Here is a 26,097-nt window from a genome sequence, read left to right on the forward strand (position 1 = left end):
GAGAACCGGTTCCCGTTATCGAGGCCACTATAGTAAAAAAAAGGAGTTGGTTCTTTATTCAAATCCCTGGGAACAAATCCGTTCCCACGTACATGAAATGCCCTGTGGGACCTGCAATGTTATGCCCATTTGATTGTAGACTCTTACTGACACCTTGTGGCGATATGAAAATACTACGCGTCATTAGTTTGGGCACTTCCGGGTTGAGACAATTGAGAAGTAGACAAGTTGTGTTAGCTCTTACAAGCCTTGGAAAAGATAAGTCTGTAAGTAAACTGTTTAACTTGTTTATGTAACTCAATATTAAGGTGGAAAGTGGTTAAGTTTGCTACTAAGATGTTTATTGAAAAACGATTTTTGTGCACTGTTTCAATGGATGTTTTGAGGACTTAAAATGGCTGCCAGTCGTATATTTCCACCATCGAAATAGTTTCAACACTCAGAAGTACTTGTTTGATGATAGTACTGTATATTTGTGTGAAGCTAATATTTACATATTGTGTATTACATTTCAGTATGTTAATTGAATCACATAGCTCATACATTTGTCATTGTGTGTGTTTCAGTTAAAAAAACAACAACAACAGTCCAGTGCAAGACAAAAGTAAAGATAGGAAAAGACAAAGCAAAATCAACAACAATAAAGAGCCTAAATGGATTAATCTGCTTTGGATTGTTTGTTAGCTGTCTGCCAAGCTGTATAACCTCAACACGTATAGTGAGGGCAGAACAGACAATATGCAATTATTGCCAGGCTTCGCTCTCATGTAAGGGGGGAAGAATTGTTGATTGATGACTGTGGTGTTCTTAGTGTCATAGTGTGTGTAGTTAGTATGTTCCAATAGCAGCAGAAGTACACTTTTTGGAGAGCTGTATTATTTTCAGTTTTGTGCCCAAGGGACTGATTTTATTTAACACTATATTATTATTTATACACCTATAGTGATCACAGAGACAGGTTGTTTTTGTGTTACTGTATATATTTGTTTTTCTGAAAAATCCCACTGGGTAACAACAGTCAATATTTAATTTTTTATTTTTTTAGGGGGTAACAGTCAATATTTTTTTTTTTTTTTTTTTTTTTTTTTTCATATAAAATAAAAGTTTAATAAAATATTGTGTTTTTTTTCCATATTCTTTTTTCTTATTCGATAAGAGAATCGATAAGGAATCGGTTCGATAAGAGGATTCGATAATGGGCTCGAACTCGATAATTTCTTATCAAACATCAGCCCTACTAAAGAACCACATTGCATGTTATGTAGACCACAATATAGAGTTTTAAAAGTAGAAAACAAAATCATAATATGACCCTTTTAATGCACCTGATAATCCAGTGCGCTTTTTGTATGAAAATAGACCATCATCGGCTATGCGCCTTATAATCCGGTGCGCCCTATGGTCTGAAAAATACGGTAGCCTCCCGACGGAAGCACGCATAGTTTAGTTTGATGCTCTTTTTAAACTTATTAAGCAGCAGCCCTCATAACATAGCTAACAAGGCGAGAATAGCTAGTGGCCACAACAACAACACAGCATTTCCTCATCATGCACAAATAACGGTTACAAATAGCGAGGTTGCTTTCACAAACCCTCAAAATTATTAGCATCAACATTACAAAACTTGCTTTTTGGGGACGGCGTGGCTCGGTGGGTAGAGCGGCCATGCCAGCAGTTCCTGGTTCGATTCCCAGCTTCTGCCATCCTAGTCACGTCCGTGGTGTGTCCTTGAGCAAGACACTTCACCCTTGCTCCTGATGGGTTGTAGTTAGGGCCTTGCGTGGCAGCTCCCGCCATCAGTGTGTGAATGGGTGGATGTGGAAATAGTGTCAAGCGCTTTGATTACCCTAAAGGTAGAAAAGCGCTGTATAACCCATTTACCATTTTGCAGATTCTGTATGTTTTGTATTGCTGCATTAATTAGGACATGTTGTTGTGGATTGTATTACTTATTTCTGAATGTTTTACTTAGATATAATTTAATTTATATCATGTAGGTATTTTGCTGCCAGTGGCAGTAACATCTTGTAAGAAACCTACAAAGCTTCAAATTGTATTTATTATATGACGACTTACCGTATATGCATTTTTAATTCTGTCGACAACAGAAATCAAGACGTTATTAGATGCGTCAACCATTTCCACTACTTCTTGAGTTGTTTTGCTGAGGAATTGTAAGTGCTTTTGTTTTGTAAAGACAACATGGTGTTCTTTGTTTTGACACCACTGCGCTAAAGGTTTGCGTGTACTAATGCAAACTTGATCTCACAGGCAAAGCTGATCCACTAATCTTGTGCACAGAGGATTGCGTCTCTTTTGTGAGCCGAATAGGGAGTGCAATCCATTTAACGTGTTTGTCTTCATGAATATGCAGAACATATGCTGATCATCAGAACGCACACAATACTGGGAGGAGGAGATGCAAATATAATCATTCAGCAAGCGTAACGTGATTTATCAAAGCTGATCACTGTTATTCGGGCTTTATTTTGTGGGTATATTTAGCACGTCTTAAAGTACATGCAAACTGACACAGTTAGAAATATGTCTATGAGAAAAGAGGTGCTTGGTCATAGAAAACGGAATCCTATGAACACTTAAATCATTTTCCCATAAGAAACTCTGTAAATCAAATTATTCCGATCCAGACAGCTATAAATGTTAACAGAAAACACATTTTAAAGACAATCATTTCTAGCCTTACACGCAGAAAACAATACAAATGCATATAAATGACAAAGAAAATTGACAAATTAACATTTAACATTACTTTTATCTTTATTGAAGGCTCTCGACCGCAATGAGGGGGATGAGGGGAGGGAGGAAAGCCCCATGAACGCCGCCTCCTCTGTACTTTGGCACGACTTCTTTGTAAAGGGACTTATGATGATTCCAATCTACATTTAACAAACTTCCTTGTGGTCGAGGTAATATGTATTGGGTATGCTTTGGTGTCATTTTTGCTGCACAATCACATTTCTAATCTACTTTCTGACTTTGCCCGGAAAACAAGTTTGTTTTGGGAAGGCTGTATTTTTACATTTAAATGTACCCCTTCATGCCCCGCCCCCTCGAGCTTGCTGACTTTGGTTCTCTTCAACCCGACTAAATAGTAATGTCGGAATGGTGTCGTCTTTAAACAGCAGTTTAGCGGCTAATCCGACTTCGTACTGTTGTTTCGTTATACTTACAGTAGCAGTGTGATGCGTTCAGTGACACTCTGTAAACACAGACTCTTGTTGTCTTTGATTGGACTATTTGGCTCCTTGGGGTCTATTTTTTGTTAATTAGAATTACTTGAAGACTAGAAATAAATAAAAGTAAAAGATGTGAATGGAAGTGATGAGACAAGTAGAAGGTTTGTAGCACGAATGAGATAGGAGGAGGAATGGAACCCAAGTCTGTCACAGTACCAATGTTCTTTTTTTTTCTACCAATGTTCTAATTAACTCTTTAATGTTGGTCCTTTGCATGAAGACGCAGGACAACAAAGACTTCAAATAACACAAATCATTAACTTTGGTGTATTGATCTCAAGGATCCCCTTTCACGTTTTCACTTTCTCTTCATCTTGTGCTCTTCAATGAAGTGATGTCATCAACCCCAGCTGGCTTCTCTAGGTCATAGGTCAGCATCTTTAGACAAAATCAATACATCAGCATCTCAGGTGAGCTGGTGTCACATGTCATGTGAAGTCATGTGGCCTGTGTGTGTGTGTCAGTGTGTTTTAATTTGTGTGAGTGTGTTTGTGTGCGTGTGCTATGAAGTCTGTGTGTGTGTGTGTGTGTGTGTGTGTGTGTGTGTGTGTGTGTGTGTGTGTGTGTGTGTGTGTGTGTGTGTGTGTGTGTTTACTGTGCAAATTTTTTGTGTGTGCGCGCACGGTCGTGTTAGTGATATTGCGCATGTGTGTGTTGTGGTTGTATGTTTGTGTGCGTGTATGTGTGTGTGTTAATGTGTATTAGTGAGTGTATTAGATTGTGAGTGTTTTAATGTGTGTGTTTGTGTGACCATGTTATTGTGTGCACACGCATGTGGACTTCAATGTGTGTATTTTTCATGTGTGCTAATGTGTTTGTTAGTGTGCACGTGTGTTACTTAACGTGTTAACGTGTGTGTTAGTTTGTGTTTCATTTGTGTTAATGTGTGTGTTAATTTCAGTGTTAGTGTACAAGTGTGTCTGGCGTGTGTTATTGTGTGTAAGTGTGCGTGCGTGAATGTGTTTGATCTAATGTATGTTGATATGTGAGTTAGTGTGTGCGTTTGTATATGGGTGTGTGTATAAGTGTGAATGTGTCAGTGTGCATGCATTGAGTGTGTGTGAAATGTGTTTGTGTGTGTGTGTGTGTGTGTATTAATGTGTCTGTGTGCAGCAGGCTTGTACAACATTTCCAATAATTTGAATAATTAAAATTCAAATTTAAACTACAAGAAGTAGAATTCCTTTCATTGCAATTCAGATAAATTACTCAAACAATTAAGAGGAAGAATTTGTCACGTTCAAGAATTTCTCAATCTTAATACAATTCTATGAATTTGAATTGAAGTAGAAATGCAAATCTAATTTAGGTGTATTTCTGGGTGGCATATGACGTCACGTCCGTTTTTCGTCTCCGCGGCTTAATTCACATGATGGTCAACCAGCTTGAGCGAAATATTAAAACAAGTGAGTGAGTGTAAAGTTTGAGCAGAAAATGCCAGATTGCTGTTCTGTTCTTGAGTGTTACAATTGTTTAAATAGAGGGATAAGGAAGAGCTTTAATACAGTCTAGAAGTTAATAGAGTCAGGGAAAAAAATAAAGTGTGTCGAAGGGAATGACTCTTGAAAATATCACTTTCATCATCTTGTGGAATACATTGGGACCATGCTCGTGTCTGCAGCGATCACTTTGTAAAATGTTCGTTTGAGCATTTGATTTGTTTGAGAAACTTTCTGTGATGCAGTCGAGATTATTCTCTACTATATTAGGAGTGTTTGAGAGCAGAACTAAACATAAAGAAAAGGACAAGAGATTGCATTAGTTTGTGTTCTTTTGTGGCTGCTATGCCTAAATATAACTACGAAGACCTGCTTGTGCAAATAAACTAACATCTGGTTAAGTCCTAGTAATACATATTGTGATTGTTGGTCCAATCCACTGTATTTTCGTTCTCGATTTTCATAACAGTAACTAAAAGCTTAGTTGTTGTTGTGCAGGAAAGCCAAGTGCTTTCAAGAAAATATGCTTAATAGTATTAATAAACTATGGTAGATGAATAAATCTCTTGTAGATTCAACAGCATATACTGAATCTTGATATGGAAACATTGCTGAACAACAGGGAAAAATATGAATTTCACAGCATAAAAACAACTGCAGACATGAATTGTTGGTGAGACTAATATTTGTAGCAGGAAATACTGTAATAACGTTTTTCTTGATAATAAAAATACAGTTAAATACTATAATGTTGATTGTTTTCCTTGACAATAAAAACAATAAAACAAACCCAAACGGACTGTGATAACGATTTTTTTCTTGTTAATAAAAAAAAAGCATTTTAAAATTACAAATAACGAACCAGTCTTTTGAACGGCTCCTTGAAAAGAACAGTTCCTTAAGATCCGTTTCCCTTCAAAGAGCCATAAATCCCTTCTCTAATTCCTACTTTGTTTCATTATATAAATATAAATAAATATTTGTAAAATAATCTTATTCATCTCATAATGTAAACCAATACATACTTAACTATTTATTCATGAGAACGTATTATTGTAATGTATGCATTTAATAATTGTTTACTTACTCATTTGTCTATGTATTTATTATTTATTTATTCTTTTCCCACAATCCTTTATTTTTACCAAGTACTTAAAATAGATATAAAGGGAATTTGTGTTTGATTTAGGTGTTTTCTTTTTTTTAGTGTTTAAGATAAAATCTTTGTTAGTTCAATTCTGACTTTTGCACAAGCCTCGTGTGCAATGTTGAGTGTGTGTGTGTGTGTGTGTGTGTGTGTGTGTGTGTGTGTGTGTGTGTGTGTGTGTGTGTGTGTGTGTGTGTGTGTGTGCGTGCGTGCGTGCGTGCGTGCGTGCGTGCGTGCGTGCGTGCGCGCGCGCGCGCGCGCGTGCGTGTGTGTGTGTGTGCGTGTGTGTTAGTTTGGTGTTAGACAGCCAACTTTGACCAACAAGATTTGAGCTTGACGTTGGAGTGGAAAGTTGAGATGTTTTTGTTTTCATGTTTTATTACAGGAGTACATTGAACAAGGTTACAAAAATTACAAATATGTACAAGTGAAGGAATGTACTTCTAAAATATTCCAATCTCCAAGTGCTTTGTTTTCTATTTGTGTTTTTCATCAGCCAGCACTTTTAACAATGAACATTCTACACCATTGCAGTATTTTCTTTCAAGCTAAAAACAAGAATAATAATATTAATATTAGGTTAGTAGTAGATAATTTTCCTTGCTAATACAAATAACGCTTCTTTTGCTTTTTACAAGATGCAGGTCTTAAATTTATTTCTTAAATTTATATTTATATATATATATGTACACGCTGACTGGGCTGATGACTATTTGATTTTAAAGGTGGTGTACATTATTTCGTATATAGAAACAAGAAAGAAAGCAGCGACATGAACAACTCAGTGGTGTGGAGACCCTCAAACCTCATTGGTCCGTCCCTCTGAGGCTTTGGTTTGGTTGGAGTTTGTTTAAGCTCCGCCCACATTCAAAGGAATCTGCTTTGTTGTTTGTGTGTTAGTGTTTGTGATGCTAGCTGTTAGCCGTGAGCTTCATGGTTGTGTTCAGCCAATCAGGAACAAGAAATCCACTACAGTCATTGAACAACAAGACATTTGACTATTTGGGACGTCAAACACTTAATTGGACCCCAATTAGAAGTTTTTGTCCTCCTGTACCCTGTTTGATCCATCTCAGCTTTTCCAGAAGCTCCAATGATTTTCATAGTGTTTACTTGGAGAAGAAGACAGATTAGAGCAGAACTTTTTTGGCAGCTTCTTCCTTTCTTCGAGGAAAGTCAACCAGCTGGAAGAGGAAGCGAATTAAGACTCCTTCCGCCTTTTTTGTGTCAAAGAGAGAAGAGAAGAAAATGTCTCGTCCTCGCGTTCCTCCTCGCTCTTCTCCATCAGGGGCGAGCTCGCCGTCATCTTTCACACGGTGGCGCCCAGCAGCTCCTCCGACTTGGCCATGATCTCGTTCTGGTTGGAGTCCAGGCCGTAGAACTTAACCTTCAGCCCGTCTACCGGGTGCATCACGGGTACGGTGACCACGCGGGGGAAGTGCCGCGTGGCCAGCTCAAAGCGGCTGGTGCTCGCCAGCTCGATGGCCAGAATGCGCAGGAAGAGGGTGGCCAGCTGCTTCCCCAGGCAGGAGCGCACGCCGCCGCCGAACGGCAGGTAGTGGAAGCGCCCCTCCTTGTCTTCGCCGCGCTCCTGGCTGAAGCGGTCGGGATCGAAGGCGTCCACGTCCTTAAAGACGGACGAAGTGTCGTGGGTATCGCGAATGCTGTACATCACGCTCCAGCCCTTTGGAATCTGCACCCCCTGGAGGCCAAAAAAAATTATTCGCATCGACTTTACAGACGCCATCGCCATCTTGTCTGGCTCACTTACGTCCAGCTCAAACGTCTGCATGGCAGTGCGGTAGGCCCCCGACACGGGCGTGAAGAGCCTGAGCACCTCTTTGATGACACAGTCCAGGTACTTTAGGCTGACGATGGTATCCAGACGAAGCTCCCCCTCGGGGCACAGACAGCCATTGTGAAGGAAGCCCCGCGCCCTCAGCTCCTCCCGAAGTCGCTCCAGCACGGGCGGGTGGCGCAGCAGCTGCATGATGAGAGAGGTGCTGGCGCTGGCCGTGGTGGCGAATGCGGCGAAGATCAGCTCAATGGTGGACTCCTGTGGGGGGGGGGGGGGCTGTTAGGTCACTAAAACAGCTTGGGAAGTAATGCTAACATGCTAACGTCGCTGCTTGGCGGGAAAAAAAGGAATGTGTGTGTGTGTGTGTGTGTGTGTGTGTGTGTGTGTGTGTGTGTGTTACATATGCGTGCTCTGCAACAGGGCCTCCCCAGTTCACTGTGTGTGTGTGCGTGTGCGTGTGCGTGTGCGTGTGCGTGTGCGTGTGTGTGTGTGTGTGTGTGTGTGTGTGTGTGTGTGTACAGGAGGCCTCTTTCAGACCCCTCGCAGGGGGAGTGTTGACTTATTTTTGGCCCTGGACTTAACCCAGAAACCACATGGAGAGACAGAGTTGAGTTTCCACAGAATGACTTAAATACGTAAACAGAGGGTGTGCCGTACACCACAGCGTGTGTGTGTGTGTGTGTGTGTGTGTGTGTGTGTGTGTGTGTGTGTGTGTGTGTGTGTGTGTGTGTGTGTCTCATGCCGGATGATTGATGAGTGAAAGGACAAGCGTGTGTGGACTTTCTGTGTGACCTTGAGTTCTTGCATGGTCAGCTCGGCGCCATTCTCCTTGGCGCTCTCCATGAGGACGTCCAGGGCGTCGCTGTAGTCTTTGCCATGCGTGCAGAGCGGCTTCTCCCTGATGGCTTTCTCGATGCTCTTCTGCAGTGTGTCGCGCGCTCGCAGACCCTGTGCACCCAAAAAAAAAGTGTCCCTCAGTCTCCGTGTGCACGCTTTTGTGACGCCGCCGCGCACTCAGATACCTTCCTGTACCCACTGAAGGGCACGTCTATGGGTAGGCTGAAGAGGTTGTTGACAAAGTCCTGGAAGGTGGAGAAAAGGTGCTTCATCTCCTCCTCGGACACCCTGAAGCCCAGCAGCACCCTCACCGCCATAGTGAAGGACAACCTCTGGCTCTCCCTGCAGGAACGCCACACAAGCATTGCCACTTAGGAGAAACTCGGGTAAAAGTGAGGCCTGGCGTGGATCTTCTTACCTGTACACGTTTATGGGCTCGGGGTTGGAGCTCCACACTCGCAGGCTCTCCTGGATCACCTGCTGGATTTTGGGCAGGTACGACTCCAAGGCCTCGTGGCTGAAGACTTTGGCGAACACCTGCGTGCACCAGGACACACATGAAGTGTCAATCAGTCTTCCTTATGCTTTCATTTCAACAGTAGCATTAGCAGCATGCTAATAGTTCCAGAGGGTTCCGAAACATTAGCGATGCTGCGTCTCCTCCGAGGGCCCCGCCGCCGCTCACGGATCGTCTTACACGAGCTGCTCGACAGCCCGACTGCGGGGGATTACGCACACGCTTTGACCTCAAAGCCAGCGTCTGCATGTCACCGCTTTTGTTGCCGTGGTTTTGGCCACATTCTGTCGTCATTTGAGGAAGGTGACACGCCTCGCTGAGGTGCTCCATGGTGGAGATGTTCAGCTTACACCCACACACACACACACTGGCAATAGGTGTCTTTTAGCCGTGTCGCTCTTGGATAGGGAATTGTTCGGCAGTCATTGTGCTGCACCACAAAAACGTGACTGTCTTTGTGTAGCCTACGGCGCACACACACAAACACAGTGGTCCTAATAACGTCCATATGTGTTAAATTATGGGAGCCGCTGGTTCCTCAGACATGTAAAGACTCCTTTATTCTTCTTCCACCCCCTCCTCCCAACTCTCTCGCTCGCGCCAAGCCCCGCCTCCTTCAGCCGAACTTGTGGAACAGCCATGTTCATGTACGTTCAAGTGTGGCTATTTAAGTACCATTATGCTTTAGCCCTCCTTTCACAATAAAAGCATGTAGTTCTGTGGCTGGGAAACAGAGTGGGCGTTGCAGCGCCCTCTACTGGCATATTTTTACGCAGCAGCCTTATTTACTGAAAGCGTATAGCTCTTCATCAGTGGAGTTCTCTTTCCTGTCTGTCACGTCTTACTTTGTCCTCGTCTCCAATTCAGCCACCTCCGTCCACATGTTCAGGTGTGTGTGTGTGCGTAGGGTGGGAGGTGGGGGATGTGTGTGTGTGTGTGGAGGGGGGGGCAGCACAGAAAGCCCCTCTTTGTGCCTTCCTAATCAGGGGTCATTACATGAGGTTAGTGCAGGGGTCTCCAGGGAGCCGCGAGGGGATCAGAGCCCAGATTAGACCCAACCAACCTCTCGCCGTCCCCGGGCAGCTGACCCCGCCCACCTCCTGGAGAAGCCAAAGGGACAAAGTGAAAGGCTGACTTACAGGAAACGCGGCGGATTGTGTGTGAGGAAAGAATGCGCCCTGGGGACGAGGGGATAATGGCGGTAAGTGGCTGATTACCTGAAATGGTCCTGGCGAGGAAAAGGCGGAGGAAAGTGAGATAATGGGCGGTGTCGGGCAGGAATTAAGTGCAACAGAAAAGAAACAGCTCATCACTAATTCTTTTGACACAAGATGACAGCCCCGAAACTGACCTTCCTCCTCTTGCGGTGGATGTCGCCGATGCTGTTGGCGAGCGAGTTGGGTCCCAGCAGGGCGGCGGTGCTCTGCGGCCAGTCCACCGTCACCAGCGTGTGCTCGCCCATCAGAACCTTGCGCACGTTCTCTGCGCCCGTCACCCGGATCAGCGGGCGGCCCAGCAGGTGGGTCTTGAACACGTTTCCGTACTTCTGCCTCCTGGAGGCGTGGAAGCCTGAACCCTGTAGGGAGCAGCCAACTGGATCAGTTTGGAGCCTTCGCCAGACCACAATGGACACCTTTTGTGGTTCTGCCTCTCAGGAGCCGAGCTGGAGCCGCTCCCGTCAGTCAGCTGACCTCTGAGCAGGCGCGGTCACTGTAAATGGCCCGTGTGTGTGTCTGTGCTTACCGTGTTACACACAAGCATGTTATTCACACACATATGTGTGGTGACACATACACACACTGGCAGTAAATTCATAAAATTCACAAAAACGTGCAAAGTAAACAAACATGGAGAGGCCCGACTGTGAATCGCCGTGACAACACTAACTGGTTTGACCCTGGTGTCAACACACACACATGCTACTGGGACTGTGTGTGTGTGTGTGTGTGTGTGTGTGTGTGTGTGTGTGTGTGTGTGTGTGTGTTTGTGTGTGTGTGTGTGTGTGTGTGTGTGTGTGTGTGTGTGTGTGTGTGAGAGAGAGAGAAAGTGTGACACTCCAGACGAGCTGGAGGCAGCCTATCAGAGACAAGCATATGGACTGTCTCTCAATTAGTGCACTAGTGTGCTTAGTCTTTTGAGAGCTGAAGTGTGCAGTGTAAGATCAGGCATATGAGCACCCTTTGAGAAAAACTGACAAAAAAAGAAGAACATTTCTATCAGCACGGAATGCTGCCATGCAAGCCCCGAAAGAAAATTTCGAAAATCAAGATTACATTTCCATTTAATCAAAAAAAGATTTGTCGAGTGATATCAAGGATTATCCGTCGGTCGCGTGCCCAGACATGTCGAAATGTCTGATGCTCAAGACGTCATTCTACACGACAAAACAGATTAAAACTTGGAAAAGTATGCAGGTCTACAATTCTTTGTGTGTGACTGGGTCAAGTAAATTGATATCAAGACTCCCGGGTAAATTAAGCATCATATTTGCTCGGGTAAAGTTGCATTTCATGATTTAACTTGGCGTCTACTGCCATGTTTGTTGTTGTTGCACGCACCGTTTACGAGTAGCGTGTTTTTCCTCATCTTTATCAAAATATAACTATAGATGTCAACATTGTGTATGTGCTGAAATATTCATTTATGATGGCTGCCTTTGATAAAAGCTTAAATCTTTTAGGTTTTGCTTTCTTTTAATTAGACTCGCCGAGTTGGTGGTTTTCGAAATAGTTGTAGCAATGACCCATCACCGTTGATCACCCCCTGGGAGGTGAGGGGAGCAGTGAGCAGCAGCGTTGGCTGCGCCCGGGAATCATTTTGGTGAATTAACCAACCCTTGATGCTGAGTCTCAAGCAGGGAGATAATGGATCCCATTTTTATAGTCTTTAGTATGACTCAGCTATATTTCTGCTGTTGTGACCTTTGTTTACATCTGTCACTTCAAAAATATACATTCTTGCTGGCTACTAATAAATGCTCTAGAACTACAACCTGTTCGGAACTAACAGCGTTCTGATTGTAATCATCCTAGTAAGATTAGCAGCAAAGTACAAAGCCGTCAACATTGTTGCTCGGAGAGCGAACGCAGGCGACGACCGGCAAGCTAGCTAGATGATCGTTCCTGATAGTCTCTGTGTCCTGCAATTTGAGGCTGCGTTTAGGGAAGAGGAACAGTTAGTACCTGCGGCTAAGGTGAGCGTTAAACTAATTTTGTATGGCTGCTATTTTTTTTATATTTCATGAAAAAAACGCAGAAGTGATATTTTGACGCAGAAATTAATGTTTAAAACGCAGATTTCCGTGTTTTCGCTGACATTTCGTATGCCTGAAGATACAGTATACTGTCTACTCAGAACGCTCATAATGTCCAGTGAGACACGTTCCATCCCCTATCGCCGCCATCTTGGTGACATAACTAAGAAAAAGGTAAATATTGTCATTCCAGTAAGTGTAAAATGACTGTAATGGATTTGGGACAGCACTACTCTGTGAAAATCCACACACTTAGAAACTAAGTACCATGCAGTGCACACAGTATACTCACTGAAGTGCACTGACAGAATTATTCAATTTGAGAGGGAGATGTGTTTCAAGCAACATGGCTGCTTCAAATTGAGCACAGCTGCACGCTGCTAACAGTTAGCATTGGCCTCCGCCACGTTGCTAACCTGTCTCGCATCTTCGCCTTGACGAGTTGTTGACGTTTTTTCTTGGGCAGTAGCACACTCGTGAAAGTGACAGTCGCCACTGAGACGTGAGAGAAAGTGTATGCATTCTTTCGCCATGTTTGCACTTTTTTAAGAAGTTCTCGCTGCCTTCAAACTAGTGAGCTCAAGTCTTTTCACAGCTCCTGTACACTTCCTTTTTTTTTACCACACACACACACACACACACACACACACACACACACACACACACACACACACACACACACACACACACACACACACACACACAGGTTGCTGACTGGCCTCTGGAATCCTCAGGGTGTGTGTGTGTGTGTGTGTGTGTCTGAGTGTGTTGTTTTCCAAGCTACATTTTGCTGCCACATGGATGTAGAGTGCTTTAGTATGTCTGACTATACACACACACACACACACACACACAAACACACACACACACACACACACACACACACACACACACACACACACACAGTGGCAGGGAGTTCCTCGGGCAGCCAGACAAGGCTCCCTTTCACGCTCCAAGATACAACATCAGATTGGTGTATGTGTGTGTGTGTGTGTGTGTGTGTGTGTGTACTATGAATTTTCTACTTCTATTTTTATTTTTCATACATGTTATTTCGGCAGGATTCGAAATGTTCTCATGTCTTGTTCCTTACACGTGTGTGTGTGTGTGTGTGTGTGTGCGGGTGCGTGTGCGTGTGCGTGTGCGTGCGTGCGTGCGTGCGTGCGTGCGTGCGTGCGTGCATGCGTGCGTGCGTGCGTGTGTGGTCTGGATGACATTTAGCCTAAAAGGTGAGAAGTGGACTCCCCTTCTTCTATCCCAAATCTGCCAATATGAACACAGCAAGCATGGAAAAGTTGTGATGTAATGACGCCACACTTCTCTTGCAAGAGAACAGAACCACATACACACACTCACACACAGTCAAATTATAGCGGCGAGGTCGCAGCGGCCATGTCCGCATGTCTCTTAACGACGGCGGCGTGTGGGCAACTGACATCTTTTCTGTGCACGTCAGCAGTAATCATTTGTCGATCATATAGAACATCTCTCTAGTGTCCGTGCATACGCCCAGTGTCCGTGTGGCGCTAAAAATACTGCCGTGTTCTGTTGGCGTTGGCCCGGGGGCGAACCTGCGCTCTCCCTTATAAATGTCTCCTTTGTAGCCTCGTGGAAATGTCCAACAAATGACTCTTTTATTAGCACCTGACAAAAAAAACACAGCTCATTATGTTGACTTACATGTGCGTGTGTGTGTCGACATATCATGGTGATGCTTTGCAGGTGTGTGTTTCTGTGCAGGAGGGGTGACAGTAGCAGAAAATGTGGACAAACCTTTAAGACTAACACATACGCCTACTGACTGACCGACCGACCCAAACAATTGCTAACTAAATAACTGACATATTGACCGACCGATTAACCAACCAACTGATAAACTCGCTAATTGACTGACAGGACGACGGATAAAAGCTTTTTCTTAAATAATTGGTTAGCATATAAACATACCGACCAGCCAACTAGTGAACTGACTGACTGACTCAACGACAAAATGATCAACTGAAAAACTTGTTAACTAATGACTTCTTTGGCCGGCATAAAGGCAGCAGGTGTCGCCAGACAATGCGGCAGCCGCTCAGCTTCCGCGTGCAAAACGATGCGCACGAGAGGCAAGCACGAGGTGCAAAAGCGTGAAATAAAAGTTCAAAATGAAAACTGAGAGCGAGGAGGAAGAGGTGAAGGAAAGGAGAGAAGGAGGCCAAAGGCTGCTAGGGAATTCCTTGCCTCTTTTGAGCTGTCAATCATTCAGACGATGCCAGAGATGCCAGGGAACCTGTGTGTGTTTGTGTGGGTGTGTTTGTGCGTGTGTGTGTATGTGTGTGCACGTGTGTGTGTGTGTGTGTGCACGTGTGTGTGCTTGTACTTGAATGCTGAGACAAGGCCTGGACCCGACAATGACCCGCGTCGCCTTGCGGTCACGGCGTGACATCAGAGGAACAGAGAGAGGAAGCAAAGAAGGAAAGGGGGAGAAAAGAAGGAAACAAAAGGAGGAAATACAAGAATTAAGGAAGTAAAGGGACAGAATAGAGAAAAGGAGTAAAGAAATGAAAGCAAATGAGTAAGGAAGTAAAGTGAAAGAAGTTAAAAAAAGGAAGAAAATGAGCACAGAAAAGAAGTGAGGAAGTAAATGAAAGTAACGCAAAAGGAGGAAAGGAAAGAAACAAAAAAGCAGTAAAGTAACAAAATAAGACTAAGGGAGTAAAATGAAGTAAAAAAAAAATAAAAAAAAAACGGAAAGGAAAAAGAATAGTAAAGTTACAAAAAGATTTAAGGGAGTAAAGGGACGTCACAAAAAAGTAAAGTAACTAATAAAGAGCATAAGTAAAGTAAAAAAAAAGTAAAAGAAGTAGTAAAAAAGGAATAAAGAAAGTAACGTAACAAAAAATGAATAAAGAAAGTAGGTAACAAAAAAGGAGTAAAGGAAGTAAAGTAACAAGAAATGAGTAAAAGATAGTAACAAAAGGAGTAAAAGAAATTAAAGTAACAAAAAATGAGTAAAGAAAGTAAAGTAACAAAAAAGGACTAAGAAAGTAAGGTAACAAAAACAAGTAAAAGAAAGTAAACTAACAAAAAAGGAGTAAAAGAAAGTAAACTAACAAAAAAGAAGGAAAAGAAGTGAAGTAACAAAAAGGAGTAAAAGAAAGTAAAGTAACAAAAAAGGAGTAAAAGAAAGTAAAGTAACAAAAAAGGAGTAAAAAAAAAAGTAAAGTAACAAAAAAGAAGTAAAGGAAGTAGAGTAACAAAAAAGGAGTAAGAAGGTAAAGTAACAAAAAAGAAGTAAAGGAAGTAAAGTAACAAAAACAAGTAAAAGAAAGTAACAAAAAAGGAGTAAAGGAAGTAAAGTAACAAAAACAAAGTAAAGTAACAAAAAAGAAGTAAAGTAACAAAAACAAGTAAAAGAAAGTAACAAAAAAGGAGTAAAGGAAGTAAAGTAACACAAAGGCGTAAAAAAGTAACAAAAAAGGAGTAAATGAACTAAAGTAACACAAAGGCGTAAAAAAAGTACTAAAAAAAGGAGTAAAGGAAGTAAAGTAACAAAAAAGGAGTAAAAAAAAAAGGAATAAGGAAGAAAAGTTAAGGAAATGAAGGACAAGGAGTAAAGAAAGTGAGTAATGAAAAGAATTAGAGGAAGAGAAAGCAAAGAAAGAAAATAAGTAAAGAAATAAAGGAGCAAAGAAAGAAAAGAAGTAAAGAGTTTCGGGCGCTGCTTTGTAAGAAGATGAAGGAAGGAGGTCGAGACGCTTGAGAGGAAGAAGAGCAGTAGAATGAGGCGAGGGCGAGCGAGGGAGGCAGAGGAGAGAGAGGGAGTTCTGGCCCCTGACCTGAGGACATTTTAGAAAAGGAGATTATGCTTGTTCAAAACTCTCTAAGCGCTCACCCCGGGACCCCCACTAATACCCCTCACCCCCCCCCCCCACACACACACACACACACACACACTGCAGCACAGACGTTCCTCCGCCACATAAAGTAGTTCTTAATCTTTCTAGGTTTTGTTGTGAAAATGTATCATACTTCCAACATCTGGATCAAAGCAAAACAGAAGACGTAAAGGACGAGTACACGTCCCTAGAATCCCGCGCTGAAAAGACGTAGGCTATGTGTGTGTGTGTGTGTGTGTGTGTGTGTGTGTGTGTGTGTGTGTGTGTGTGTGTGTGTGTGTGTGTGCGTGTGCGTGTGCGTGTGCGTGTGTGTGACCACAGCTATGCGGGCCGGACCGCATGATGGAACCTTGTATAGATGAAGCCACCCGCCACACAATCCTGGCTCTGTGTGAGCCACTAAAGCAAGAAGTTCTGCTGTAGTCCATAGAAGCTTCTACTTCCTGTATTTTCGTCTCTGGGCTTCACCTTCTACTCACGCACCACATTCCTACAGGCCTTGAACGCATCGGCAGCTTCTTACTATCTCACAGCTTACTGACAGTAGGAGCAACTATGATTGATTGACAGGATTGATCCAATGCCTGACTCCGCCCACCATCATCAATGGCTTTCTATCTGGGGGAGGAGCCTCAGTTTACAGACGCCAACTGAAGGACACGTTCTTTGGAACGTTTTAGGCCTTTCCATCAAAATAAACACAATGTGTGCACGCGCCTGTGAGTGTGCGTGGACTACATGAACGTTGAGGTGTTTTCTAAAACGTTGATGATGAGGACTAGGAAAAAGTGTTTAGTGTGGACCGAAGACAACAGAAAATTCCAGCGATGCATTCAATGACACGTTTGCACAATCAGCGCTCCGTTAATGCTCCTCATGCACGCTGGACAAGGACATGCACATCATGTGGAGCAATCCAAACTTTTAGCAGGTGTCAGCATCTGACTAAATGAAGGCATGCAGTAAACTGACTGCCTCATGTACTGTATACTGTATGATATATATATATATATATATATATATATATATATATATATCTATATTGATACTCTGTCATACATATGTCATTCATATGTCATATATACAATGTAAATATAACAGTAAAATACCGGAATCAAAGTTCACTGTAACATTGCAACAAAATAAAAATTACGACACGCTTATATTTAACAGCAATTAACTAATTTCACAGTGAAATATGTTGTGAAAGTGATGCAATTGTTAGCCAGTAATTTGCTGTGACTGTATAACTAAATTGTGTGTAGCATAAGTGTATGTCATAGATGTATAAGAATGATATGTCATTGATGTAGTGTGTCAGTTGGTATTAGTGTAATGTAGAGGGTGGCCCTAAAGTCTGTCGTGTGCATCCATTATACACTCATATATTTGAAAGATGAATGGATACTAGATACATTTAACAATTTTTCAGATTAAATTGTACAAAAATTAATGAATATGAATGCTTTAAATTAAAACGAAGCGTGTAGCCAATGTATTTATTTCTGCAATGTACAATTTAATATTTCGTTTATAACAGATTTAAGGGAGAATTTTTATACATCACGCATATACTGTTTCATGTACTTCGCATAAATACGTCACAGAATCTAGCACAAAATTATTCATATCCTACCTTTGGCAAATTTTGACTGAAAAGTTTTCCTTCACATGTAAGCAAAAGCTGCGATTTTTTTTCATCGTCTAATTCCGGAATGTGTCGTTTTCAATCAAGAAAAAAAACCTTCTACAGGGTTGAGTAAAAATGACTTTTCTAAATTTGCTGAGAGTATTTGAATAATTGCATCTTCTAAGCGCGTTTTTCTTTCCTTTTTTTTTTTTTTTAATGAGAGCATCCTCCGCCTCCAGCGGCCTGTCAATCAAATCAATGAAGTCTTACCTGCACGAGCCAGTGGCACGTCTCTCCGATGAAGGGGAAGCCCATGGAGCCTTTGGGCATGGGCAGCTTGCACTTCTTGTCCCGCGTGGACGTCCATCGGAGCTGCCACAGCTGCTGACACACGGCGAGCAGCAGCGCCACGCACAGCACGCACGCGGCCAGCGTGGCCAACGCCGACAGCGCGTCGAAGCTGACGAACATGCTGGTGGACGCTTCTCCTGGGACGGGGGGGGGAGGGCACGCGCGGGGCTTCTAACACATGGACCACCTCATGCTCTTGTCTCCCGTGGACGCCCACTGCCTCCAGGTGGGCCAAGAAGAAGAAGGAGAAGGTGAGGATGCTGAGAGAGGCAGCGCGCGCGCGCGTGTGTGTGTACGTGTGTGTGTGTGTGTGAACTGTGCGTGTGTGCGCCAGTCAAATGAGTGTTTATATAGCGAGGAGGCAGCGGCCAAGGTCCCCCCCCCCCCTTAAAAAAAAAAAAAAAAAAAAAAAAAAACTCCCCGCCCCTCTGCTCCACCTCCTTCTGCTCCCGGACGACCCCCTCACGCCCCACCCACCCCACTCACTTGAACTAGTCACCTGCGCACCGGAAGTGCGTGGAACCACGGAGGGCAAACTCCCCTCATCGTTTTCTTCTCCGTCTTGAAGACCAACACGTTTAATGTCTTTGCGCTCGTTGTGTGTTACGTAGCGGCGGCCAGACTGGGGGTCGTGACCCTGCGTGTGCACAGGTGTTTCACGCGCGCGCAAACTCTCAGACCTGCCCCTGCGCTTATTGGGCAGCGGCTAAATGTCGCCGTCTAGTGGAACAATACTGCATTGCACGTTCCAAAGCTGTCACTCTAGGTTTTTACCTCTTTGTATTTGTGTGGAATTTAGTTTAATTAGCTCTCTTTCTCTCTCTCTGTGTGTGTGTGTGTGTGTGTGTGTGTGTGTGTGTGTGTGTGTGTGTGTGTGTGTGTGTGTGTGTGTGTGTGTAAAGACGTCTTATCTTTACATTCCCCACTTATGTCCAGTTAAGCTCTTAAGACATTACTTAAACACACTCCTCTAGTGTGTGTGTGTGTGTGTGTGTGTGTGTGTGTGTGTGTGTGTGTGTGTGTGCAACCATGTTTTCAATTTCTCGTGACCCTGTGACAACCTTTTACAGCAGAGGTGTTTTGATTGGCCGTTGGCGGCTTGCAGGAAGTAAACGTGCGTAGTGCACACAAGAAGTGATAGGCGCACGTGTGATTACCGCGCCGCCAAAATAAAAGCGGTCCCACAGTTGTTTCTGTAACCTCTGACCCGCCGCGCTCATCGATAAGCCGACGTGTGCGCGCTGTCTCATCCATCTTCATTAAGGCTCTGTGTGTCCTCGTGCACGCAGGCGGGCTTTTATTGCGAAAATCTTGTCGTCTTGGAAGGTTTTGGTTGGCACAGTGAGTCCACGCTCCAGTAGCACACAGAAGTTTGAAGAAAGATGCAACTCAATTAGTGTTGAATGTTTATATTTATTTATTAGGCACAGAATGTTTCCCTCACCAGTCGTGTTCTATTACTACAAATTCCACTTTCCCTTCTCACACAAAAGTGCATTCCTTTACTTACACACACACACACACACACACACACACACACACACACACACACACACACACACACACACACACACACACACACACACACACACACACACACACACACACACACACACACACACACACACACACATTATTGCCATCACAGTGAGGAAGACCAAGGGGGAAACAGCTGAAGAGGCGTGGCCTCTCAGGTGTGCTGCTGTTGTGCGATGACATTGCGTAGCTGCTTGATGATGGTATCGATCAGTTTCTGCCTGTCGCGATCCGTCTTTCGGAACTGCGCAAAGACAACGTTCATCCTGCTGCTCTCCCGCATCCTGACACACACACACAAACAAACACTAGAGTTAGCTTTTGTCATGTGATTGAGTTCATAAAGTGCAGTAAGTTACTTGTTTATCAGGGCGTCATTCAGTTACTTGAAGGTAACGAGTACTAGCATGAGGTTATTTATGCAAGTAAAACTCGTTAAAGTGCACCAAACGAGCAGAACTGTGTTGGGCCTCCGTCATGTTATAGGTGGAAAAGTAGGTGTGTTCTTTAAATTCTCACCACATAGTAAGTGATTACTAACTACCTAACACTTCCATCAGTACACTTCAATACGTGTGCTGAGTGTGACGGTGTAGTGCTGTCCCAAACCCATTACTGTTGTTGTGCACTTACCCAAACTGATGATCAAAATATTTACCTTGCCTTGGTCCCTCTTTTTCCACTAATACAGTCAAGATTGCGACTATTAAGTGTGGTGGCACTCAAAATTTTAAGTTTGTTATATAAACTTGCCACTTGCCAAGATTTAAAATTGTATTTCTAGAAAGCTCCCTAGTTTAAAGAGCTATATACTTATTTTTAGTCATTGACTAATCTTATTTTAGCATGAGTAATGTATTTTTGTCTATTGTTGTTAAAAACTTTAAAATTGAGAAAATAACTATTCAAAGAAGATATTTTATTTTTTCCCACATAGAAAATCGTGTTTAAAGATTCTGGTTAATTTAAGATATGCAAGTTCAATAATGCTTGTTTTTTCAGAATAAAATACTTATTTCAAGCAAAAAAAAAGTCCTGCTATTTTCTAGATCTTAATTTAGTAAAATTACCTGCCCATGCAGCTCATTCATTGCACTAATTTTGAGTATTTTTCCTCAAATCTAATCTTTTTATCTTATATTTTGACATACATAAATATTAAATGTTATTATAAATGTGCCCGTTACTACATTACATATATACTTACATCATGTACTGTATATAAAACCTTAATGGAGGACTTTGGATGTTTTTAGAGGCTTTATAAGCAGAACTGAGCAGCTTCCGTAGGCTCCATTGTAAGCAGACTTTTGATTAAAAAAATCCATCCATCGTCATGTCTTTCATAATAATTATGAACGCTAGGCAAAAGTCCCAAAAAAGTGCAGTTCCCCTTTAAAGAGGCTGTTTGCTACTCGCTCAGTTAAATTTTTCAAACCCACAAATATAAAAAGAACATTACAGGCTATCTTATGTTATCATTAGTGATTTAACAGAATATGTGTTTTTAAATGAGTTATTTTATGAGTGTTTTTTACATTTAAAACACATCATTGTGGTTTACATAACATGTAAAGGTAGTGCTTTGGTCAAGATTTTGTATGGATTTTGTTTTACAGACCATATTCAAGCCGCTTTCTGGCTGTTTCGTTAGTGTGCGCCGTTTTGCGTTCTTATTTACGCTTCTGAGGCCTCCTCCAGGCCAAGACTCCTTCGACTATGTCTTCACCCTGTCAGCCATGTTGTAGTTCATAGTGCTTCCATATCGAGTGTACGGGCAGATAGAAGTTAGAACTGTACGCTATTTTTTTTTGTTCAAAAAGGCAACAGCACAGGATTTGCATGTGCATGTAGGAGCCAGTTTACCCCACAACAAGAGGCTAGAGAAAAATAAAGTACTTACTGACTACAACTGAATAAAAATAGCAGACACGTGCAAAGCTTTTAGGGTAAACCGCTACTATATACGGAGATATCCGCTGACATAATTAAGGCAAAAAAAAGCAAGATTGTTTAATATCTCCACCAGGCCTCCTTGGTTTGAGTTCACATCTTCGGGAATGGGGATCCTAAATACACAAAAATAGGTACCAACAGGTGAGATAGGTTGGTTTTACATAATAGGACCCATTTCTCAAATGTATCCATCTATGACTTTATAGTCCATCCTTTCTATGTGGAACTTTGAGTACATTTATGATCTTGCCAAACGTTTATATTGCTTGTATTGTGGTGTGTCTTTGTGCTAATAAAGTGACCTACATGTGTTACTTACGGGCGTAGTTACGTCATTACGTGCCCAAAGCCGTAAGATAGTGGAATTTAATGCTGGAAACAAATTTGAAAGTTAGTGCTCTCTCAGCTTCCGTGTAAAGCAGCCCAAGGGCTCAGGAGCCGGACATTGAAATGTAGATGTTTCGTCAGAAAGTGCCTTCGCAGGTCATATTCCTTTGAGACTGTGTTTACTTAAGTGCAAAGTAAACACATCAGCTTTCACCCTGCGCTAATAAATACATTCTGCCCTCGCTACTGGATTGCAGCATGTGCAGCTAGACAGATAGTTAACAGCATGAAGAAACAGAAGGTCCAGAAGTTTTGTTGAGAATTGATGTTCCTTCTTTTGAATTATTTTCCTTCCTTAGTTTTATTTCTTTAAACTTCTTCCTTCATTTAGGTTTGTAAGGCTGAAAATATAAACATAAAATAAGCATTACAAAACATTGTGTATATTACATAAATAAAATATAAGGTTTAGTTTTAATATACTCACACAATAAACTACAGATGTTTACACATATAGAAATTAAACAACATCCACAGCACACAACGATTGTGGCGCAACACAAATAAACAAGGTGCAGCGTTATCGCCCTCTACTGGCCAAATTTAGCGCTACATATGTAGTCTGCCCAAGTGCAGCTGGGATAGGCTCTGGCCCCCAACCCTGCGACCCCGAAAGGGACAGAAGGTAGAAAACAAATGGATGGATGTATTAAACGAGTTTTGACTGTCAGAGAGTTATGACCATGAATACAAAAGACATCACAAAGTCAGCAATTTCAATACGAATCAAACTAAATATCTTTATGCACAATAATTTCGATGATGGTTATTAATTTAGATTTTTTTCAGGGTCGATAATGCCATTACCCCACTGCTGCCTCATTGTGATACGTGCCTCGCTGTGGAGTGCTGCATACATGAGCAACGCTAGTTTGAATGGTTTCATCAAGCCTATTTCCGTGGGCCAAATGAAAAGATGTGGCGGGCTGCCAGTTGAATAAACCTGGTGTAAAGGTTGCAAACAGACCCTTTAACTCCCACTTCTGAGTGAGATTACATTTCCAAGTATATGTACAGAAGTGCATCATAAACAGTATCCATGCGTTTTCACACTGTTAGCTGAACACTGCAGTGGTTGGCGGGCAACACGCAATACTCACGGGTTCAACAACCTGCCAGTACGCGACAAACAAAGTAGATAAAAGAAGAAGAGCTGAGAGGAGAGTACAGCACTTGAGGAAGAGGATAAATGATGAAGGACACTCACTTCTCCAGCAGGGCCAGGGCGGCATGGGGGTTCACGCGGAGATACTTGCAGCTGGCTTTGCCGTAGTCAGCCAAGTAGCTAGACCAGTCCCACATCGTGAACAGCTCCAGCAGCTACACACACACACACACACACACACACACACACACACACAAGGGTGAGCACAGTGAAAGGACACCAACATCTGCCTTAAAGTGACCCACATTGTTGCATAACACGCACATACACACACGCATGCACCCACACACAAGGCAGGAGCCCCAGTGAACTCCGGGTAACACCAAACACACAAGAGAGAAACCATATGTGAGCGAGGGATGAGAGAGGACGAGGGGGATGTGGAGGGATGGAGAGCGAAACCACATGTGGGGTGGGGGGGGGGTTATTTGGAAGGAGTCGCACATGAAAGAAATACACAAGTGACAACAACAAAACCTCAACCTTTGACCTCCAACTGTCCTCGCTTACAACCGGTAACAGATCAAAGTTATCTCCACAGCAACAGCATCACATAGAAAACACGTCCAACTCCCGCCGCCATTCACATAGCGGTCAACATGACCGTTGCTAGCTGCTACTGCTACAATATGTGGACTAATTGGTAGTCTTTCTATTCTCTTTGGGATTTAAAACTGTTTGCAAAACAATACAGGCTGTGTGCGCGTGTATGCACGCACGCAAACGCACATAATGTCTCAACAGCACAAAGTGAAAGTCATCAGACCTAAATAGTTTCTCTTCATGCCAACAGCCGGAGGTTAAAGGTCACTAAAAGCAGGTAAAGACACCATGTTGGCAGCCTGTCAGTCATCACTTTTTAAAAGGCAGAAGCTCCTGGAGTCAGCAGGTGTTTGATGAAAAAACATCACTTTGACAGCCGTCTGTCAGCGGTGCTCTCAAAGGTTGAGGGTCACGGCCACTGAGGGCCAAACAGACATGTTGGCGTCCATCGCAGCGCTCGTCTGACTCTCTAAAAGCACCAAAGTGCTCATCGGCGCTACGATAGAGAACGGTCGTCTGTCAGCGCTGGGATAAACCCCGCCCCACTTTGCGTTTCAAAACCCGTCATTCCTCGCCGGATTTTGAGCTCAGGAGGTCAAGCAGGCAAAGAGGACACCTGTCAATCATGCAAACTGCTTTAGCTAAACATGCTACATGCTACAGAGACAACAAACAACAGACATTCCCCTCATTAAATGTCTGCTTTCAAATCGAAAAAAGGAGGAAAAATGTCCTGCATCAGCAAGAGCGAGAAGACAATTCCAGGATTCAGGACGTCTGACTCATCACTGAGAAAGTTTTAAGGTGCTGACGGACGGCACTTGACCTCTAAGGCCAGAGGTTATCTCCTCACATTGACGCAGAGGCCTTTAATGATTGGGTGGGAATGTTTGGACAACAACGTTAGCGGTCACAGGTTACCATGGTAATGTGTCTCTTTAAAAAGTACATTAAAAATATTCAGCAAAATAGTAGTTGACATTAAAGGCGGTTGCCATGAGAGCATCCGCCCCACAGTAGGGGTTGTGTTTGATACATTTAGTATATTAAAGATATTACAACCAGGGTTGAGGATACAGACGACATAAATGACGATAGAGCTTTTAATACTATTGTGATAATTAGCAAGGATGACGTATTATCGCTGTGTCAACACAACGTAGCATTCTCGCTAGCGTGCTAATGTCGTTACCGGAAGACACGATCAATCCATGCATGCCCGAGGACTACATCACTTCCTGTCAAATTATTTTACTGCACTGGTTTTATTTGTATTTTATTCATCCTTATTTCAATAACAATGCAAAACAGAAAATGACACATTATGTATCAAGGATACAGTCTTTTAAAATAGCCATTGTCACCATGGTAACGATCGACCATCACTACCTGACCCAAGTGGACACCCAAACCTGTTTACATCTGCTCAGCAGCCTTAAATTTTACATTTAACAACGTTTTTTATCTTTATTCACTATTTTATTTACATCAAATACATTAATTCACAATACTGACATTTGCAAAGTCTACTTTTTGTGTTGGCCTGCAGATATGGATTTAAGTGCGTTGTTTAAAAAATTAACATTTCATCAAAAATGACTTGTAGGAATTCTGATTAGATTTTTTCTCATTTACACTTTGTGTATTTTCATGTTGTCTTCTTTTTCTAATATTTCGGCATTCATTTTCTATACCAACAAATAAGTGATACATTCAAATAGCATCTGCACCAAAAAGTTGCAAGAAAAGGACGTGGCGTTGTGGAGGCTCTTGCGCGAACCGTAATGACAGCCACAGCACAATGTCTTCAAACTTCAGAAATGAGAGCCAATAATACTTTTTGCACCTTTGACTTTATTATACATTTTCAATGTAATACAAGGGAATACGATTTTTGTTTGAATATCGACCAATACTGCCCCTGTAACTACTTGGTATTGGATTAATACTTAAATGTGAGGTATCGCCCAAATTTATTGAAGAATACGTGCTTATTACATTTGAACAGAAATGTAGCTAGTTACATCACAAACATGACATTAACAGTAAAGTATCAAATAGATTAATGATAGTTTTGACTAATTAATGATACTGTAAATGATGCAATATGTTACTGTATACATGCACAGCTAAATTAGGGGCCTTTGTAATCCGTTTAGAAATTATTCTATTATCATTTATATTCCAAAAAATGTATTGAGATTTATGTATTTTTATCACAAGAAGCGGCAGTACATATCACGCTATAGATATTTTTATTGCCCATCCCTATTTACAAGCAATCCAGTGTAGGTTAATGTATGCTAAATCAGCTATGGGCCTAAAATGACAACTCCTGACATGGACAGTCACAAGTCTGAGTGGTAGAGAGAGAGAAAGAGAAATCCAAAAGAGTGATGG

At 42.5% G+C, this 26,097-nt stretch overlaps 2 protein-coding genes and 1 long non-coding RNA gene across 6 annotated transcripts in view; 1 reads left to right on the forward strand and 2 right to left on the reverse strand.

Moving 5' to 3' along the window:
- LOC140678815 (uncharacterized) overlaps positions 1–26,097 on the forward strand; it is a 159,393-nt gene that overhangs the window by 117,519 nt on the left and 15,777 nt on the right. The gene's annotated exons all lie outside the window — the stretch shown is intronic.
- On the reverse strand, positions 6,212–18,420 carry cyp26b1 (cytochrome P450, family 26, subfamily b, polypeptide 1). Its single transcript, XM_061960579.2, has 7 exons — positions 18,030–18,420; positions 10,347–10,571; positions 8,897–9,015; positions 8,664–8,820; positions 8,434–8,589; positions 7,615–7,899; positions 6,212–7,545 (listed from the first exon to the last, which is right to left on the reverse strand). The coding sequence occupies exons 1-7, from the start codon at positions 18,228–18,230 to the stop codon at positions 7,153–7,155; spliced, it is 1,536 nt and encodes a 511-aa protein (XP_061816563.1). The 5' UTR covers positions 18,231–18,420; the 3' UTR covers positions 6,212–7,152.
- Positions 19,442–26,097, reverse strand: part of exoc6b (exocyst complex component 6B) — a 49,445-nt gene continuing 42,789 nt past the window's right edge. For 2 of the 3 annotated variants that reach the window (XM_061960585.2, XM_061960583.2), the window contains 2 exons: positions 23,197–23,309; positions 19,442–19,930 (listed from right to left, as the gene is read on the reverse strand). In XM_061960585.2, the coding sequence (XP_061816569.1) occupies positions 19,801–19,930; positions 23,197–23,309 (243 nt within the window). In that variant the 3' untranslated portion in view covers positions 19,442–19,800. The remainder of the gene's footprint in view (positions 19,931–23,196; positions 23,310–26,097) is intronic. The other variant, XM_061960584.2, reaches the window with a different exon arrangement.

Source organism: Nerophis lumbriciformis, linkage group LG05, assembly GCF_033978685.3.
Source record: "Nerophis lumbriciformis linkage group LG05, RoL_Nlum_v2.1, whole genome shotgun sequence".
NCBI lineage: Eukaryota > Metazoa > Chordata > Actinopteri > Syngnathiformes > Syngnathidae > Nerophis > Nerophis lumbriciformis.